This window comes from Ranitomeya imitator, chromosome 6 (genome assembly GCF_032444005.1).
Source record: "Ranitomeya imitator isolate aRanImi1 chromosome 6, aRanImi1.pri, whole genome shotgun sequence".
Lineage (NCBI taxonomy): Eukaryota > Metazoa > Chordata > Amphibia > Anura > Dendrobatidae > Ranitomeya > Ranitomeya imitator.
In genome coordinates this window covers 97148649-97169081 of record NC_091287.1, presented here as the reverse complement: position 1 = coordinate 97169081, position 20433 = coordinate 97148649, and the positions used below count along the sequence as shown (strand labels likewise).

The window sequence follows — 20433 nt, the reverse complement described above, 5'->3', positions numbered from 1 at the left end:
GGCGCATGTAACTGCAACCGAAATGTTTCTGTGTGATGGTGCAATTTGGTAGCATTTGGGGCCCCATTTTAAACTTTTGCCTAGGGCCCCACTTTGCCTAAAACCAGCCCTGCTTATGAGGAGGGTGGCGTGGTGTCTATAAATTAGTTACCTGTAGGCACATTTTTAGGTGAGCTGTTGGGTCCAATTAAACACATTTTTAATAATCAATTTCATAGGATTAGATTCTTTGCTCATTTTGCACCAGTCAAACCTTATTACCAGATGGTAATGTTTAGCCATGCTGGTTCATATGGGTGTTATAGCTCCAATGGATGTCAAAACTATGGCTTTATGACACTGTGTAAATGTGGTCTACAAGAGGAATGTGTAATGCCAACATTTTAGCCTATCTATTTCAGCAATATAGTAGTAAATTTTTCATAATTTAGTCAGAAGAGCATTATCACTGGTTTTACCTGTGTAGCCTTCTACTTTTGCTAAATTCAGCATTACAAGGGTAGGTTCACATGGCCGCTTTCCCAGGTGGATTCCACTTTAAAAGCGGATCAACACCGCTGCAAATAATGAACATAATGCAGTGATATAAAAACAACATTACTATGCATGTTCAGTCTTCTCTTACTTCTTTTAAATGCTTTAAGGTTTGGAAACTGTTGAGCAGTTAAAAGAAGTACCGTAGCATGTTCATTAGGTAGAAACCACTCTCTAGTTACAGTTTAACTAAAGGAAAAAAGATGATTCTGGTGTAGCCAGCATAGGAATGACAGCAAAACCTACAGGAAAGGTGCTTCAGGATAAAGGCCGGCAACTTTTTCGAGAAATGGCTTCATTTAGGGAGACATTGCAGCTTTGACAGTGTCTTAATGAAACCATAGGGGTGTCCTAAGGGTATGTGCACACTGAGTTGTTTCAGGAGTTTTAGGGCAGAAACTGAGCGGAAACTCTCCAAATCCCCCTGAAAAAATGAAAAACGTCACAAAATCTTTGAGTTCTCCCTTAAAAAACTTTGCAAAAGGACTCTCAAGTGAGTACCGATTTGGTAAACTATTTTTCTTTAAGGAGTTGTTCTATTTCCTGGAAAAATTTTCAAAAGTTTTGAAGCATTTTAGAATAGTGTAGTTGTGGTATTTATGCCCTTGTATAAAAAGACTATTCTGCATTGCCCTTAGATTAGTTACACTGAAGCCATTATTGATTGTTTTCAGGTCGTTATTGCTTTTCTTTATTCTGCGGCATATTATTAGGAAACTCTATTACCCTCCAGTGCTTTAACATTGATTGTGCCACATATAATAATTTCTTTTATAAATAACCTGCAATTCAAGTACTTAGTTTTCTGAGAATTCACTGCTCCATAGTAAATGTGTGCCTTTTATTTTCAGATTGAGGATGCCGCGAGTCAAGGATCAAAGTTTGCTGGAATAGTACAGGGATACTACATTCCGAAGGACCTGCCATACAGCCTGTCTGATAGCCTGAGTCAAACAAGCTCTCCAGAATTCACAGCTATCAATAAAGCAAGCAGCGATGCCGAGGATCATACTTCAGCGGACAAGAAGTCAGAATGCACTAATGGAAGCACTTCACCGGCAAAGAGTAGAGAAAATGCTGAACAGTCAAAAACAGTGGAAGGTCTGGAAGTTATCGAGCCGCAAAAAGCAAAGTCGTCTCCTCTGGATGACGTAGATCAATTAGAAGAACTCAACTTCAGTGTCTCTAATGAGGATGTGTTCATTCAGGATAAGATTACGCCAGAGTCTACAATGCCTGATAATTGCAGCAGTAGAAGTAAGTATAAAATGCAGCTGTGTCGTAGAGTAAAAGCTAACTTAAAAGTAAAGTAGAAATGCTGTAAAACTAAGAACATAATCATCCAGTTTGGTACCTTGCCAGTTATAATCAAATGCTCATTAGTTTCACAAAAGAAAGGTTTAGAGGTAGTATGGGCCAACATGAAGCATGGTTTCTTCAGCCCCTTCACGACGTGGTCAATTTCCTTCTTTACGTTTTCGTTTTATTCTACCCTTCTTCTCAGAAACATAACTCTTTTATTATTCTGTCCACATAGACATAACATGGCTTGTTTTATTGTGGGACAATTTGTACTCTTGAATGACTCCATTCTTTTTATTATATAATGTACTCAAAACTGGAAAAAAAATTCAAGTGGAGAGAAATTGCGGAAAAAAAAACAATTCTTACATTGTTTTTTGTGTGTACATTTGTGGTATGACTCCGCTCATCAGTACGATTACGTCGATGCTCAAAATGTCCAGTTATTTTTATTATTTTAGTGGTGAAAAAAAAATCTGAATTTGCAATAAAAGAAGGTGTGTTGATATTTTCCGAGATCAGTAACTTTTTGAGTTGATGGAGCTGTTCGATGAATTATTTTTTGTGGGGGCAAGATAACAATTTGTTGATATCATTTTGGGATAGATGTGAAAATAAACCAAAAGAGAGGGCGCTCCATGTGAAGAATTTCACAACACTTATGCAGGAGAAGAGGGGTGTTCAACTCGACTCTGGTAGTTGCCCGGCACAACGCTGATGCTAAGCAGTGAATCACGGTGGTTCTGAAGCACTGCAGCACCTTCCGTCTGCTCATGGCATCCTGCTCAGGTGCCCTGACACAGCGAAAAAAGAATAATTGTTTTGTACATTTTGTAAATTTTATTCATAATTTTAAAAAGCCTGTATGCAATTAATTATCAACCAATCACATCAGTGTCTCTCTATTTAAAGCACTAAGCATGGTACATATTATGTAACAACCTGATGAAGGGGGCATATTGTCACTGAAACGCATTGTGTGTTGAATAATCGACTTTTCTTATCTTACCAGGGTGGTTCCTAATTCAAAGCGTGGTGCCCTGTGGCTTTCCACCACCCACGTTTCATCATTTTTCACTTTGGGATAGATGTGACATTTTGTTGCAGCATTTTTAATTTTCACATTCTTGAGTTTTTTTGTTTACTGGTTTGTATTTTTTTTTTATTATTGGGGCAAAAGGGAGTGATTTGAAATTTTATTTATTTTTTTCATATTTTTTAAAACTTTTTCTTACCTTTCACTGTTCTTGTTAGTCCCCTTGCGGGACTTGAAGCTGCAATCGTCTGATCGCTTGTGCTATATACAGGGATGCTACAGCACCACTCTATATAGAAGAAGTCTTGGTCTCTTTTGAAGTCAGTCCACAGGCTTGGTTTCAAAATTCTCCGTAAGGACAAGCAGGGAGATCTTCAACAGACTCTCGGCGGCATAGCAACCCATCGGCGACCCATGATCACGTCACAAGTGTGCCCACTGGAGCATGGAATGATGCGCCCCCATGATGGCGCATTGTTAAAGGCAGGGGCATGACCTGCTGGGTATGGACCAAGCTCATCCAGTGACACCTCTCCATACACCCACTTCTGACTTGTACCGTACATGAACGTTGCATGTTGTGAAGGGGATCATAAAGCCATACAGCACAGTGACGCCTCTTTACAGCAGAGCAATTTGATGATTAGTAATAAGGAGTATATATCTTAGAAGGTGGCACTATGTAGGTGTAGCCTGATAGTTTCTGACGAGCTATTGCTTGACATAATCCTAGGTGCCATTGTATTGTGTTGACTGGGGTTAAACTTAGATTACATTAGGGTTATATTTATCATTGTTTTTGTTATTATTTTTATTATTATTATTGTTAGATTTATCCAATTTTGTTTTTGTTTTGTTGTTACAACTGTAAAAAAACAAACTAGTGAGTTGGATAATAAAACACTGCATGTAGTGTTATCTGATCTGGCTCTCAGAAATGGTCTGGCGCCGTCACTGATGAACCATATGAATGTGAACAATCCCATAGCAAACTTTCTTTTGCTCATTTCATTTCTACGCCAGAGAGGAAAAATAAATCCAGATGACAGAATAGATGGGAAATCGGAAATAAAAAACATTTATACAAACCCTGGGGACAGAGCTAAAGAGTTTGACAAGGCATGTTCGAGTGGGCAATGCTCCAATAAGTATCTCTGACTGGGCCACAATATTTATGTACAGGCCTACACCCGTAAAATGAATCTTGACCACACTTGAATTGAAAGGCTAGTTACTGTGGCACCATTATAACATTATAACATAAGATAACATATCATGCCAAGTGTCGTTAGATCCCATGTAGCATGATGTCATAATTTAGGTAGCACTGTGGGAAGTCACTGGTAGGCAGACCCTACTTACAAGATGCGGAGTCACTTCCCCTAAACAAAATCAATTACAGTTCTATCGTTTATCACCTGCAAATTTTTATGTGCACATTTAGTTTTTCAACATACAGTACAGACCAAAAGTTTGGACACACCTCATTTAAAGATTTTTCTGTATTTTCATGACTATGAAAATTGTACATTCACACTGAAGGCATCAAAACTATGAATTAACACATGTGGAATTATATACTTAACAAAAAAGTGTGAAACAACTGAAAATATGTCTTATATTCTAGGTTCTTCAAAGTAGCCACCTTTTGCTTTGATGACTGCTTTGCACACTCCTGGCATTCTCTTGATGAGTTTCAAGAGGTAGTCACCATCAGGTTTAATAAGTGGGTTTTCTTGCCTTATAAATGGGGTTGGGACCATCAGTTGTGTTGTGCAGAAGTCTGGTGGATACACAGCTGATAGTCCTACTGAATAGACTGTTAGAATTTGTATTATGGCAAGAAAAAAGCAGCTAAGTAAAGAAAAACGAGTAGCCATCATTACTTTAAGAACTAAAGGTCAGTCAGTCCGAAAAATTGGGAAAACTTTGAAAGTGTCCCCAAGTGCAGTGGCAAAAACCATCAAGCACTACAAAGAAACTGGCTCACATGAGGACCGCCCCAAGAAAGGAAGACCAAGAGTCACCTCTGCTTCTGAGAATAAGTTTATCTGAGTCACCAGCCTCAGAAATCGCAGGTTAACAGCAGCTCATATTAGAGACCAGGTCAATGCCACACAGAGTTCTAGCAGCAGACACATCTCTACAACAACTGTTAAGAGGAGACTTTGTGCAGCAGGCCTTCATGGTAAAATAGCTGCTAGGAAACCACTGCTAAAGACAGGCAACAAGCAGGAGAGATTTGTTTGGGCTAAAGAACACAAGGAATGGACATTGGACCAGTGGAAATCTGTGCTTTGGTCTGATGAGTCCAAATTTGAGATCTTTGGTTCCAACCACCTTGTCTTTGTGCGACGCAGAAAAGGTGAACGGATGGACTCTACATGCCTGGTTCCAACTGTCAAGCATGGAGGAGGAGGTGTGATGGTGTGGGGGTGCTTTGCTGGTGACACTGTTGGGGATTTATTCAAAATTGAAGGCATACTAAACCAGCATGGCTACCACAGCATCTTGCAGCGGCAAGGCATTCCATCCGGTTTGCGTTTAGTTGGACCATCATGTATTTTTCAACAGGACAATGACCCCAAACACACATCCAGGCTGTGCAAGGGCTATTTGACCAAGAAGGAGAGTGATGGGGTGCTACGCCAGATTACCTGGCCTCCACAGTCACCAGACCTGAACCCAGTCGAGGTGGTTTGGGATGAGCTGGACCGCAGAGTGAACACAAAAGGGCCAACAAGTGCTAAGCATCTCTGGGAACTCCTTCAAGATTGTTGGAAGACCATTCCCGGTGACTACCTCTTGAAGCTCATCAAGAGAATGCCAAGAATGTGCAAAGCAGTCATCAAAGCAAAAGGTGGCTACTTTGAAGAACCTAGAATATAAGACATAATTTCAGTTGTTTCACACTTTTTTGTTAAGTATATAATTCCACATGTGTTAATTCATAGTTTTGATGCCTTCAGTGTGAATGTACAATTTTCATAGTCATGAAAATACAGAAAAATCTTTAAATGAGAAGGTGTGTCCAAACTTTTGGTCTGTACTGTATGTTCACACTGTTTGTAAGTAATAGATCAGATTTTGTACTTTCTAAGTGCTATTTAGTTCTGTTCAAGTGCAAGCTGATCATGAAAATAAATTGTTGTGACATATACGTATGTCCTGATACAGTTTACAACTGTGCAGCTTATAAATTCCAGACACTGTTGTCAGCTCCTATTGAAATAGACCGTGTGCAACAAGTGTACTTAAATCATGTAGCCTAAGGTTACTTTCACACATCAGGTTTTTTTGTGTCAGGCTAAATCCGGCTAATGTTGTAAAAAACGGATCTGACTTTTTTTGCAAAAAAACTGATGCACCATTTTTTTAGCCGGATCCGGTCTTCCTTAATGCGCATGCATTTTTTGTGTTCCTGGTTCCGGGAGGGGAGGGAGAGAGAGAGAGCGAGTGAGAGAGAGAAATGGAAAATCTCAATGATTTGCATGGAAAATACTGTGAAAACCTGATCAGGACGCCGGATTCTTCTTTCACACCTCCGTTTCATCTGTTTTTGCCTGATTCCATCACTGTGCGTTTTTTTCCGCCGGACAAAAAAATGTTGCAGTGGACGTTTTGTCCGTCCGCCGGAAAAGACTATTTGGACGGATCTGGCAAAAAAAACGGATGAAGCGTGTGGCCATCAGGCACAATCCGGCGTTAATACAACTCTCTGGGAAAAAAACTGATCCAGCGTTAAAAAAAAATGGATCCGTTTTTTTTTTTAAATTGCCGGATTGTGCCTGAAACAAAAAGCCTGATGTGTGAAAGCAGCCTAAGGCAGGAGAAAACCTGGTAGTGTGTATAAATTTCATGTTGTTTCTATATATCCTAATGGTTAGATTTTGTAGTAGAAATTGTCAGTTTCTTACTTTATTTTGTAGTTAGTCAACAAGAAAAGATACCGGTCATATTGAATATATGTAAGTGATAATGGTATGGTACTTCAAACAAGGGGAGGGCGACCATGTCTACGATACTAAAAGCTGCTGTCTGGACATTCCAGTACGTGCAGTGGTACACATGGTTTGGAGGACCGTATAATGGGTGATCGCTTGCATATGGCCAAGTCCCTAAACAGATGCACACAAAATCAGATGAAGTCTCTGGCAATAAAATAGAATAAAACTATGAATACGGTTAAATCAAAATTTCACTTTTGAACACCATTTTACAGTTTACGCACAAGTTATTTTGCATTAGAAACTTTTAAAGAAGCACTCCCTTTAGGCTCCAGAGCAAACGTAAAGGTGAACTCAGCTCTTGAAATTAACCTTTTAAGGACCGAGCCACTTTGTACGTTAATGACTGAGCCTCATTTTTTAAAAATCAGACGAGTGTCACTTTATCAGTTAATAACTCTGGAACGCTTCAATGTATTCCAGTGATTCTAAGATTATTTTTTCCTGACATATTGTACTTTATGTTAGTGGTAAATTTCGTTCGATATGATTTGCATTTAATTATGAAAATATAAAAAATTTAGCAAAAAGTTGAACTTTTTATGATTTTCAAACTTTGAATTTTTATTCCCTTTAACCTCTTCACGACCAGAGGAATTTCCATTTTTGCTTTTTCATTTTTTGCTCCCCTTCTTCCCAGAGCCATAACTTTTTTATTTTTTCGTCAAAATGGCCATGTGAGGGCTTGTTTTTTGCAGGACAGGTTGTAATTTTGAACAACCCCATTCATATCGTGTACTGGAAAACAGGAAAAAAAATCCAAGTGCGGTGAAGTTGCAAACATGTCTAGGCTTTTTTAATTTGAGTGGTGGAAAAAAATGCAAACTTTGGTAAAAAAAAAAATAAAGGCGCCATTTTTCGAGACCTGTAGCTTCTCCACTTTTTGTGATCTGGGACTGGGTGAGGGCTTATTTTTTGCACATCGAGCTTATGTTTTTAATTCTAACATTTTGGTGTAGATACGATCTTTTGATCGCCTGTTATTGCATTTTATTGCAATATAGCGGCAACAAAAAACGCAATTCAGGCGTTTCGAATTTTTTTCATTACGCCGTTTAACGATCTGGTTAATTCTTTTTTATAATGATAGATCGGGTGATTCTGAACACGACAATACCAAATATGTGTATATTTGATTTTTTTATTGTTTTATTTTGAATGGGGCAAAAAGCGGTGATTTCAACTTTTATATATTTTTTATTTTTTAATATTGTTAAAAAAATTTTTTTTTTTACCTTTTGCATGCTTCAATAGTCTCCATGGGAGACTAGAAGCTGCGGTACTCTGATCTCCTCTGCTACACACTGGCCATGATCAGATTGCCGGTGTGTAGCAGAAATGCTCACGTGCTATGAGCGCCGACCACGGGGCGGCGCTCATAGCAATCTGGTAACGACAACCATAGAGATCTGCTGGAGACCTCTGGTTGTCATGCCAACACATCGGTGACCCGTGATCATGTGACTGGGTGACCGATGAGCAGGATTTACAACGCGCTTCCGGTAAGCGCGAGTTAGATGTCGCTGTCAGAGATTGACAGAGATTGACAGTGGCATGTATCTAGTTAACCGCCGTGGGTGGATCGCGTATCCATCCACGGCTGTTGCGGGCACATGTCAGCTGTACAGATCAGCTGTCATGTGCCCGGAAAGGTGCAGACTCCGGCGCTGAGATAGGGGGAGTCCGACATCAGTGTACTATTACGCCCGATGTCAGAAAGGGGTTAACCAGATAGTTATACCACATAAAATAGTTACTATAAATACCATTTCCCCCAAGTCTACCCTACATCAGCGCCATTTTTTAAACATAATTTTTTTTGTTAGGAAGTTAGAAGGGTTAAAAATTTATAATCAATTTCTCATTTTTCCAGCGCTGTGGATTAGACAGGGGTGGAAAGAGATGATTTGCATAGCTCTGCCTACTGCAAAGGATTCTGGGTAAACCTGCTATTCTTTGTATTATGCTGCTTGCAAGTACTTTCCGTTTCAGGAAAGCATCCACTATGTATTTCCATTAAGTAGAGGGCTTTTCGGTCTCTTTCGTCCCGCTACATTTAGCCCAACTTGGGTCTCTCCCTAAGGTGGCTAGCATGTATGTATCGCTTGCTCACCGAGCCCCACTCCATACAGCCAACCAATTCCAGCCCTGTGCTGATGAGGGCCTAAAGCCCGAAACACGTGTCCACAGGTAGGAATTGGTTGGCTGTGTAAATTTAGAAACTAATCCGCAGCATTGCACGCTTGGCGGTTCCAAGCGCTGTGGATTAGACAGGGGTGGAAAGAGATGATTTGCATAGCTCTGCCTACTGCAAAGGATTCTGGGTAAACCTGCTATTCTTTGTATTATGCTGCTCGCAAGTACTTTCCGTTTCAGGAAAGCATCCACTATGTATTTCCATTAAGTAGAGGGCTTTTCGGTCTCTTTCGTCCCGCTACATTTATCCCAACTTGGGTCTCTCCCTAAGGTGGCTAGCATGTATGTATCATTTTTCCAACAAATTTACAAAGCCATTTTTTTCGGGATCACATCACATTTGAAGTGACTTTGGGGGCCTATATGAAAATACCCAAAAGTGACCCCATTCTAAAAATTGCACCCCTCAAAGTGCTCAGAACCACATTCAAGAAGTTTATTAATCCTTCAGGTGCTTCACAGGGACTAAAGCAATGTGGAAGAAAAAATTAACATTTTATTTTTTCCCACAAAAATATTACTTTAGGCACAAGTTTTGCATTTTCACAAGGATAACAGGAGAAAATAGACCTCAATATACCGTATATACTCGAGTATAACCCGACCCCCTTAATTTTGCAACAAAAATAAACTGGGAAAACTTATTGACTCGAGTATAAGCCTAGGGTGGAAAATGCAGCAGCCACCGGTAAATGCCAAAAATAAAAATAGATACCAATAGGAGTAAAATTAATTGAGACATCAGTAGGTTGAGTATTTTTGAATATCCATATTAAATCAGGAGCCCCATATAATGCTCCATGCAGTTCTTTATGGCCCCATAAGATGCCCCATATAATGTTCCATGCAGTTCTTTATGGCCCCATAGATGCTCTATATAATGCTCCATACAGTTCTTTATGGCCCCATAGATGCCCCATATAATGCTCCATACAGTTCATTATGGCCCCATAGATGCCCCATATAATGCTCCATGCAGTTCTTTATGGCCCCATATAATGCTCCATGCAGTTCATTATGGCCCCATAGATGGCCCATATAATGCTCCATGCAGTTCATTATGGCCCCATAGATGCCCCATATAATGCTCCATGCAGTTCATTATGGCCCCATAGATGCCCCATATAATGCTCCATGCAGTTCATTATAGCCCTATAGATGCCCCATATAATGCTCCATGCAGTTCTTTATGGCCCCATATTATGCTCCATACAGTTCATTATGGCCCCATAGATGCTCCAAATAAAACTATGCCCCATATAATGCTCCATACCGTTCATTATTGCTCCTCAGCATCCAGTCTCTCCGCACTGACTGTTCAGGCAGAGGCGGCGCACACACTAATCACTAATACGTCATAGCGCCCTCCGACCTGAACATTTACAGCAAGAGGACGGGAAGACGGAGTGGCGCCTGGTGGGTGGAACGCAGACAGGTAAATATGAAATACTTACCTGCTCTGGCGCAGTCCCGGCTCCTTCTTCCGGACAGATGGTCTCCGGGCACTGCAGCTTCTTCCTCTGTCAGCGGTCACTGGTACCACTCATTACAGGAATGAATATGCGGCTCCACCCCTATGGGAGTGGAGTCCATATTCATTACTTTAATGAGCGGTACCACGTGACCGCTGAACAGAGGAAGAGCTGCGGCACCCGAAGACCATGGGACAGGCAGGGACAGCGCCAGGAGCAGGTGAGTATGTGACAGTCCTCTCTTCCCCTCACCCGCCGACCCTGCTGCTGACCATGACTCGAGTATAAGCCGAGAGGGGCACTTTCAGCCCAAAAATTTGGGCTGAAAATCTCAGCTTATACTCGAGTATATACGGTATGTTTTGCAATTTCTCTGAGTACACTGATACCCCATATGTGAAAATTACTGTTTGGGCACACGCAGGGCTCTGAAGGGAAGGAACGTCATTTGACTTTTGGAATGCAAAATTGTCTGGAATACGTTGTGAATGCCATGTCGCATGTGCAGAGCCCCTGATGTGCCTAAACAGTGGAAACCCCCCACAACTGAACCCATTTTGGAAACTACACCTCTTGAAGAATTTCTCTAGGGGTGCAGTGAGCATTTTAATCCCACAGGTATTTGATAGAATTGCACAACATTGAGCGTAGAAAACGGAGTCACATTTTTGGACTAAAATGTTGTTTTAGCCCCAAGTTTTTAATATTCAAAAGGGCTAATATAGGAGAAAAAGGATCACAAAATTTGTTGCACAATGTCTGCTGAGTACAAAAGTACCCCATATGTGGTCATTAACTACTTTTTAGACACAGTGCAAATCTCAGAAGGGAAGGAGCGCCATATTAGAGTACATATTTTGCTGGAATGATTTGTGAGTGCCATTTCACTTTGGCAGAGACCCTGAGGCGTCAGGGCAGCAGGACCCTTCATAAGTGACCCCATTTCACAAACTTTTACCACTGTAATGATGTTTTAGCCCCAGATTTTACATTTTTACAAAAGGTAAAAATGACCACATAATTTGTTACACAATTGTTTGTGAACATGGCAATACCCCATATGTGGCTGTACAGTACTATTTGTCCACATGGCAAGTCTCGGGAGGGACGGAATGCTATTTGACTCTTGGAGAACAAATTTTGTAGAATATTTTGTGAACTCTATATACAGAGCCCCTGAGTGCTAGAAGAGCACCCTCAATTGACCCAAATTTGGAAATTACACTCCTATGGGAATTTATCTACAGGTGTAGAGATGATGTTGCGAGCAATGAATGTTGCTTAGTGAAAATGCCTATATGTCATTGTAGTGCCCAGTACTTTGTAATTCCCAGTACATTATGCCCAGCTCTCCTCACTACAGTAATGGCAAACATGTGGACGTTAACTGTGAATTAGGAACATGTGGATTTAGGAGCGCAGATTTTGCTGGATTTCTTTGGGTTTGGAGCCGCATCACTTTTCCAGAGCCTTTGTGTTACCAGTAATGTGGAAGCCCCATATATTTCTGTAACAGATGACAAACCTGAGTGACGATTTTTGTGGGTTGAGTAGAAGCTTTTATTGGTGGCATTTTGGGTTACAGAACAATTTGGATCACATTTATCTTATGTTCTACGATTAGCACTTACTTCAGGGTTGCCATCTAAATCTACAAAATACGTGATTTGGATGAAAACCTGAGTGATCCATTCACTCAAAATGAGCAGTAGAGTTACTCTGGACTCTGTGTGGCTTCTGATTGGCATTATCCAGCTTTTAAGAGGTGCACAAAACTGTGGGGGGTTTTTATGCATGCTTAGAAAGACAGACATTGCCGGATCATAGTACATCTAAAGTGTCTCCCTCTGCCTCATTGTAGGGAATCTTTTGCTGGAGTTTCTGTCTGAATTACATATTTCAGAGATTTACATGAAAACCCCAGTGTAAGAGCTCAGTGTAGAGCACAGGATAAATGTGCACCGAGCTTTACTGCAATCTTTGGGAGGCAGAATGAACAAATCAACAGCAGGTGAAGAATTTGCTTTATTTGTTTTTTTACGACGTTTCTTGTGCAGTATTAGGCTATGTGCACATGTATTTTTTAGGGCTGCGGATTTTTCCGCAGCAGATTTACGAAATCCGCAGGCAAAAGGCACTGTGTTTTACCTGCAGATTTACCGCGGTTTTTATGCGGAATTTGTGCGGATTCCACCTGCGGTTTTATACCTGCGGATTCCTATAGAGGAGCAAGTGTAAACCGCAGTGGAATCCGCACAAAGAATTGACATGCTGCATGTAACCCGCAGCATTTTTACGCTTTTTTTTCCGCAGCATGGGCACTGCGGATTGCGTTTTCCATAGGTTTACATTGTACTGTAAACTCATGGAAAGCTGCTGCGGATCTGCAGTAAAATCCGCAATGTGTGCACATAGCCTTAGTGATTAGATGACTTTATTCTTCTGGTCAGAGCGATTATGGCGATACTGTCACGCTTGGACACAGATACGTCCGGTGGATGACACAGCATATAAATACAACAGGATGGAAAAGGTAGAGGAAGGCCCTAACAGTAAGGAGTTAGAGATGGGACACCTCCTTATACCAACATGTGCCTGACCCTAAGGTCCCCTAACACCTTTTGTGAGTCCTTCCCCCTCACTGTCGTCATGTGCCTACTCCCTGATTGTCACCTAAATATACCCTGGCTAGTGCACTGGCTGGCAAGGATGCTAGCCTCGCCATTGCAGATGGTAAAAACACATGGTAAGTGACAAACATGGGACAGACAAAGATAAAGGTATAAATACTCTGCTTCATGCTCTGCCGCTAAGTTCCAAAGCAGCATAGAAAACAGCACCAGGAATCTGATCTCCCACATCAGCACCAACACCACCGACACAAGAGAGCTCCTCACTCCAAGCTGGCCTGCGTAGAATAACTGTATTACTGACAATCAGCTGATGGGTAATGTGACTATTTAAAGTGGGTGGGACTGATCACCAACCAACATTAGCTGACCAGGCTAAAAGAAGCTGCCAGCAAGAGACTGACATTAACTCTTGTTGACCAAAAGGAAAAAAACAACATTTAAATTACAGCAGCACCAGAGCTGCCACAAATCCCATAATAAATCATGACAGATAACAGATTTATATTGGAATTATATTACTGCTGTCATGTTTTACTTTACTTTTTATGTTTTGCTGCTTTTATGTTTTTCAGATTGACTGACCGATCAGAGCCATCTGAGTGCAGGGACCGATGGCATGGGTCAATGACAACTGTCGTCACAAAACTGTCACTGGGTGTTTACTTACAGTGACAGTTTTTAATCATGACAGACATAGCACGTCATGATGTACAAACTGACACCCGCTCATGATGTGCTGTGCTGTTCTCGTCATTGGTCGTAAAGTGGATAAAGAAGCACTTCCATCAAAGTTTTAATCATCTTACTATATTACAGTCATCATATTATATAGCACTGTGTACTTACAATTGCACATTTTACCTTTCTACGCAGCTTCTCTTTTCTCTGCTCTATGTAGAAACAGAAAGTCTCTTGTTTTTGCATTTATCATTCCCTTCTTTAACCCCTGGCCCAGCTAATCACCCCCACCAGATACTTTTGCAGTGACTTATGACTCATACAGGGTTAATTGACCTCCTATTTCTACATAGAGCTTAGAAGGATTCAGCTAGTCAGTGCCTCTTTAATACCAATAGCGGAGTTCACCTTTTTGTTGGCTCTGAAGTCTAAATTCCCAGATACAGATCAGATGGCTGTCGGCTGAAGCATTGTTCATTTGACTGACAGCTATCTGAGCTATCTCTTTCATAAACAGAAGGGTACATACAGCCGAGTGATGCTGTACTCTTTTTGGAAGGAGGCAAGCAGACATCTTTGCCGGCGGCTTATCTCTGGAAATCAAACATCCCTGATCGATACCTTCCGCCAAAAATCAGATGACCAACGCCCCATAGACAATATAGTGTATGCTGAACTTGTTAATATTGGCAGGTGTGGTCAGTGTTAGTCTAATGTGTATGGGGGGCTTAATTCTCTTTGATATTATGCGTTGCTGCAGTGTTTGCACAGAGCTAGCACAACTCTTAAAATAGAAGATAGTTTGTAAGTAAAGATACAGTAATTGCTTTTACAACATCACCACAATTGAATGCCGCCTAGAAAAAAATGAAAGCCGGATTGTGACATCATGATAATAAAACACAATGTTTTGGAATTAAGACGAGAGTAAAGATACAATCTATTGTAAAATGATGAACTCAGAACTCATCTTTATAAATAAAATGCATGCTACTGTGACATCACAATAGAAAACAGCCTATAAATCTAGGCACAGTGTATTGTGACTTTCTGACAACAGAACACAGCCTAGAACTAAAGTCAAATGCTACTGTAACATTACCACAGTAACATAGAAGACATCACGCACATCCCAAGTATAAAGACAAACACCACTAAAACAGAGCTCAGCATATAAATGTAACATGACTGAATAATTCTGAAGACTGGTGATTGGTATCCTCACGATAAAACATTGCTTAATCATGAAGACAGTAACTATTGTGACGCCATTACAACAGAACAAAGTACATAACTAAATACATAGGCGCCAAGTCATTAATACTGGCATTTTGTATGCTATTCTTAATAAATGGAGGACTGGAGTTAGGTTCTGTTTAGTCCTGGCTTGCGAACATCCAGAAATTCCAGAAAATTGAACACTTTTTTGCCCTGTCAGTAAAAACAATTTAAGGCACTCGTGATTTTTTGTTAAGCTGAAGAAACTTATAGAGATTAATTTTTATTGTAAATATTATAATTGTACAGGTCACAGAGAATGCATCTGATGTCTCCATATCAGAATTACGGGCTGTAGATATGTACCACTTATAATCATAATGATTTTCCAATGCGGCTGTAAAAAGATATTGTCTGTCCGTGATTTTTTTGATAAGGTGCCAGAAAAAAATAAAAAGTCAAGTGGCTAAACAATCGCAGATTTGTAAATAGTTACCATAGTCATTTATAAGCCTGTTTGCACAGGTAGACTGTGTCAAATGATGCCCAGGTAACCATCTGTAACAGATTCAGTGTGCACAGGCTGTTATTGTTCTCAGTAGCGCTTTGCCAAAAATGATTATTTTTAAGCAAGCCTAAAAATATTCCTGACGAACGAGCGTTTTACTTTGCTTTTTTTTATTAGCAACCTGTTTACACTGCAGTATTATGATGGAACGAGCCTTCCTAGGTACACCCATTCGCTATACTCATGCAGTATATAATGCACCATTAAATGCATCAAATTCATTAAGACATATCTATCAATTATCGTGCACCCTGAGCAGTAATATACGCCAGGCAGAGACTGGCTTCCAGTTCCGCCATAATGTATGCCACTTATGGAAATTATGATGAATTTGTCAGGCGTGCTTGGCCACACCTAGTCCCACTCGAGCACCTCACACTTTTCGTAACGTTGGCTGAGCTGGCAGGGGCAGTTGTAAAAATCCCAAAAGTAGCAATTTTTTTGGTGTGGGGAATTTGGTGTTTTGCAACATTTCGAGCCAGAAACTGCGTGGTGAATCAGCCCCATAGTCCATTGTGACACTACAGTATAAGAAAGCTTATAAATGAAAACACGGCCATTGTAACATCATCACAAAACAACACAACAAAGGAATGCAAAGGGACAAAAAAACATTACAATAAAACACAGCCTTGAAATAAAGACACTTTAGGGAAAATACCGTACTAAATTTTACTTCTTTCTTGTATTTACTGGAACGCCCTACTGAACGTTTCTTTTGAGATATGCTAGTGAAATTGGCACAACAGAAAACCATTATTATAAAACAAAGAGAAACTTCTTTATGGCGAACATGCTTTTTTGTGATTATTTATATATTATTATAGAATACTTGAATGTCACAACAGGGTCTGGAAAAACATACGTTTAGGCAATAGGCTAAATACTTAGACTTTAGACAATAAAAATTAGGTAATACTTTAACCACTATAAAACAGTAAATATTACACAGCCATACAAAATACAGTGTAAATGTGATAAAAGATTACAGAAGTGGAGTCATGGCTTCTAAGCTTATTAATGTAGTCTTTTTATAAACATTTAACTAGATCTTAGCTTTTGATAGCTCGAATATTGGATTATGTACTGTTCTCGTATACTGTACTCTCATCTGCTTGTGTCCCCCACCGCTGAGATGTATTGCTGAAAGGTTTTATTTCATAAATCAGTAGTACACATGAAAATAAGCAGCTTTGTACTATATGTTATCAGAGAATTCTGCTTCTTTATCTGACAAAATTCATCAGTCATTATCAAAAATATCAAATCTGAGTGAAAATCTGTATTCAGTGAAGACTTTCCCATTACTGAGATAGGAGATGACGGCTGCTACAGATAATATTCTATGTGTATGGGAGGATGGAGGAGCTCGAGGCAGAGCTGCGCCCTCCCCTTACTTACACAGACTCTCACCAGGAGCAGCCACCAACTCCTATCTCAGTAATGGAAAAGTCTTCACTGAATACAGATTTTACCTCAGAATTGCAAATTTGGATAATGACATCAATATTTGCAGAGAAAGAAGCAATTTTTTTCTGATAAGATATATTACAAAGTTGCTTATTTTCATGTGTACTATTGATTTATGAAATCAAAACTAAAATGTCAGTTATGCTTTAAATCAGTGTTGTAAACTGTCAGCTGGACAGGTTTTGGACAAGAGATGTGTGTCACCAAGGTGGATAGCCTCAGTGACGTGAAGCTTCGAAAAGCAGACTCCAGCACAGATAGTGCTCAGAGGGTTTTAATGAACCCGGATATTGGGTCTGGTGTATAGGAACGGCCAGCAAAGCTGGGTGGGACTTGCTGTACCGATATCTGCACTTCCAGGCTTTGAGCAGCCTATTTAAAGCAGTTGCCTCAGTCTGGGTCTGTGAGTGAAAGGCAGAAAGACCTCTTTCTGAAGTGAGAGTCTGGATGTTACTCTGACCGGGTGAGTCCATTCTATGATGTGGACAATTTTGTCTTTCCTTTGCTGGTCTTTATGCCAAAGAAAAGAATGTTTGTTTTTCTTTATTCTGGAAGACTATGAACTTTAATAAATCTTCCTGTGTGAACTAGAGACTAAGTGTCTGTGCTGAACCTAACCCGCTGCTAGAGAGAGTGAATCGCTGCAATGTATAAATTGAAAATCGGTAATGCTAGAAAATATCTGCTATTCATATTTGTTTTGTAGTCATTTTTACAGCTTTATGTTTTCTGTATGATTAGGAATGAATCTCAGTGGTAGTGTAATGCTGTCTATTGCAAAATGATATAAGAAGCACCATTAGGAGACCATCACTGTTCCAGTTAAAGGGATTCTCCTCCAAGAGTTTGTCTATTCAAATATACACGTGGTCAAAACTGTTGGTACCCCTCATTAAATGACAGAAAAACCACAATGGTCACAGAAATAATTTAAATCTCACAAAAGAAATAATAAATAAAAGATCCATGTAAATGAACAAATGAAAGTCAGACATTGCTTTTCAACCATGCTTTCACAGAATTAAAAAAAAAAATAAAACTAATGAAATAGGCCAGGACAGAAATGATGGTACCCCTGAACAGAGGTGTATCTAGGTTTTCTGGCACCTGGGGCAAGAATTCAGTTTGGCGCAAACCCCGAGGACATATGCGATTTACACACTTCGTCATGTACCGACGAGCTCCTCTCCCTAATGCTGTCAATGTTCAGTGAAAAACTGAGAGAAGCAGGAAGCGGAGCTCGTTGTCACAGGACCACGAGTATGAAAGTCGCATATGAGTGAAGTGTCCATGTGACGACTACTGGAACGTGCAGAACTGAATCCTGACATTGCAGGCTTCTGAATTCTCACAACGCATGCACTGCACACTTTTAGGATTCTCCCTTGCCGGTGGACAGTCATGTCAGCACAAGCATGCGATTTATATACCTCTGGCCACATTCCGACTAGATGTGCCTGGCCTCACTCAGTTCATTTTCATTGAGTGAGGCCACATATGTCTAGTCAGCACGTGATCGCATGTATGTAAATCGCCAGCATGAGAGAATCCTGACAGCGTGCAGTGCGCACTGTGAGAGTCAGATGTCTGCAGTCACAAAGAATGACTGCCGACTCATTACAAACCTGGACAACCCCTTTAATGCTCCTAACATAAATAAAAACATGAGAATTAGTTAGTATCACAAATAACATTTACATCCAGGTACCTTATAGATGTTGTCTATGGAGTCGTTCTGCTTCTTTTCTTCATCTTGTCCAGACCCCATGATGAATTTTCTCATCCACAGCTTGTCTCTGCAGACTTCCATCTTCTCTGCTCTTTTGCAGAAAATCTCTACATGATGCCCTTAAAGATAGAAGTGTCATTATAATGCTCCTGAATAAAAAATTGCCCCTCACTATATTGTCTGCACAAAATATGACCCCCACTACTATGGAACTAATGGTGGCTCTATACATAATAAGTACGTACACTCTATACTAAGAGACTGTGTTAGACATAATAAGCGATAATAGTGTCTTCCTCTCCCTCCCCCAGTTCCTAAGTCCTTTATAAGTCCCCCTTCCTCCCATCCCAATCTCCCACACCCCTCATTTTCCTCCTCCCCCCGCATCCCATTATTGTCCTTTCCCCCACCCCATCATTGCCCTCTTCACCACCACTATCATTTCTTTCTCCCTTACCACCCTATATCTTTACCCATTCCACCACCTCCATCATTTCCTCCTACCCCACCACCCCCATCATTGTCTTTTCCCCCACCACTCCCATCATTGCTCATTAAACCACCTCCATCATTTCCTCCCCACCACCCCATTATTGCCCTTTCCACCACCACCATCATTGCATTCTCCCCACTACCCCATCATTGTTCTTTCCACCACCTCCATCATTTCCTCCACCCCCCATTATTGCCCTTTCCACCACCATCATCATTGCATTTTCCACCCACCACCACATCATTGCCCTTTCCACCACCTCCATCATTGCTTTCTCCCCTACCACCCCATCATTGCCCTCTCCATCATCCCCATCATTGCCCTTTCACCATCTCCATCACAGCCTTCTCCTGCACTACCCCCATTCATTGCCTTCTCCCCCACCACCCCATCATTGCCCATTCCACCACCTCCATCTTTTCCTCCTCCCCACCACCCCATCATTTCCCATTCCACCACCTCCATCTTCTCCTCCTCCCCATCATCCCCATCATAGCCCTTTCCACCACATCCATCATTTCCTCCTACAACACCATCCCCATCATTGCCCATTCCACCACTTACATCATTTCCTCCTCCCCATCATCCCCATCATGGCTCTCTCCATCCCCCCATCATTGCCTTCTCCCCATCTGCCCCATCATTTACACACACACTCACCGCTCTGCTGCAGCTTCACCGTCGCCTTCCTCTCTCTGGCACAGCCAGCCGCTGAATGATTATGTCATGCAGCGGCGCTGCTGTCTGTGTCAGCTTCACAGTCAGCACAGAGAACAGCCGACTATCAGTCCGGGGGGCGGCAGAATGCAGCCGCCAGGGAGACACTGCGGACCGCCGCATTAGGCGGCCCGACTGCGCCCCCTGCCGGCTGCACTCGGGCACATACTTCGGCTGCCCCACTAGATTCACCTCTGCCCCTGAAAATAATGTGACAAAAGGGACATGTTAAATCAAGGTGTGTCTACTAACTAGCATCACAGGTGTCTACAATCTTGAAATCAGTGAGTGGGCCTGTATATAGGGCTACAGATACTCACTATGCTGTTTGGTGACATGGTGTGTATCACACTCGACATGGACTAGAGGAAGCAAAGGAA

The 20433-nt window shown here is 41.0% G+C and overlaps 1 protein-coding gene across 1 annotated transcript in view; it reads left to right on the top strand.

Annotated features, from left to right (window-relative positions):
• The window catches only part of RFTN1 (raftlin, lipid raft linker 1), a 485181-nt gene that overhangs the window by 364447 nt on the left and 100301 nt on the right, over positions 1-20433 (top strand). Inside the window, exon 5 of the mRNA XM_069729954.1 lies at positions 1386-1791. Within this exon, the coding sequence (XP_069586055.1) occupies positions 1386-1791 (406 nt within the window). The remainder of the gene's footprint in view (positions 1-1385; positions 1792-20433) is intronic.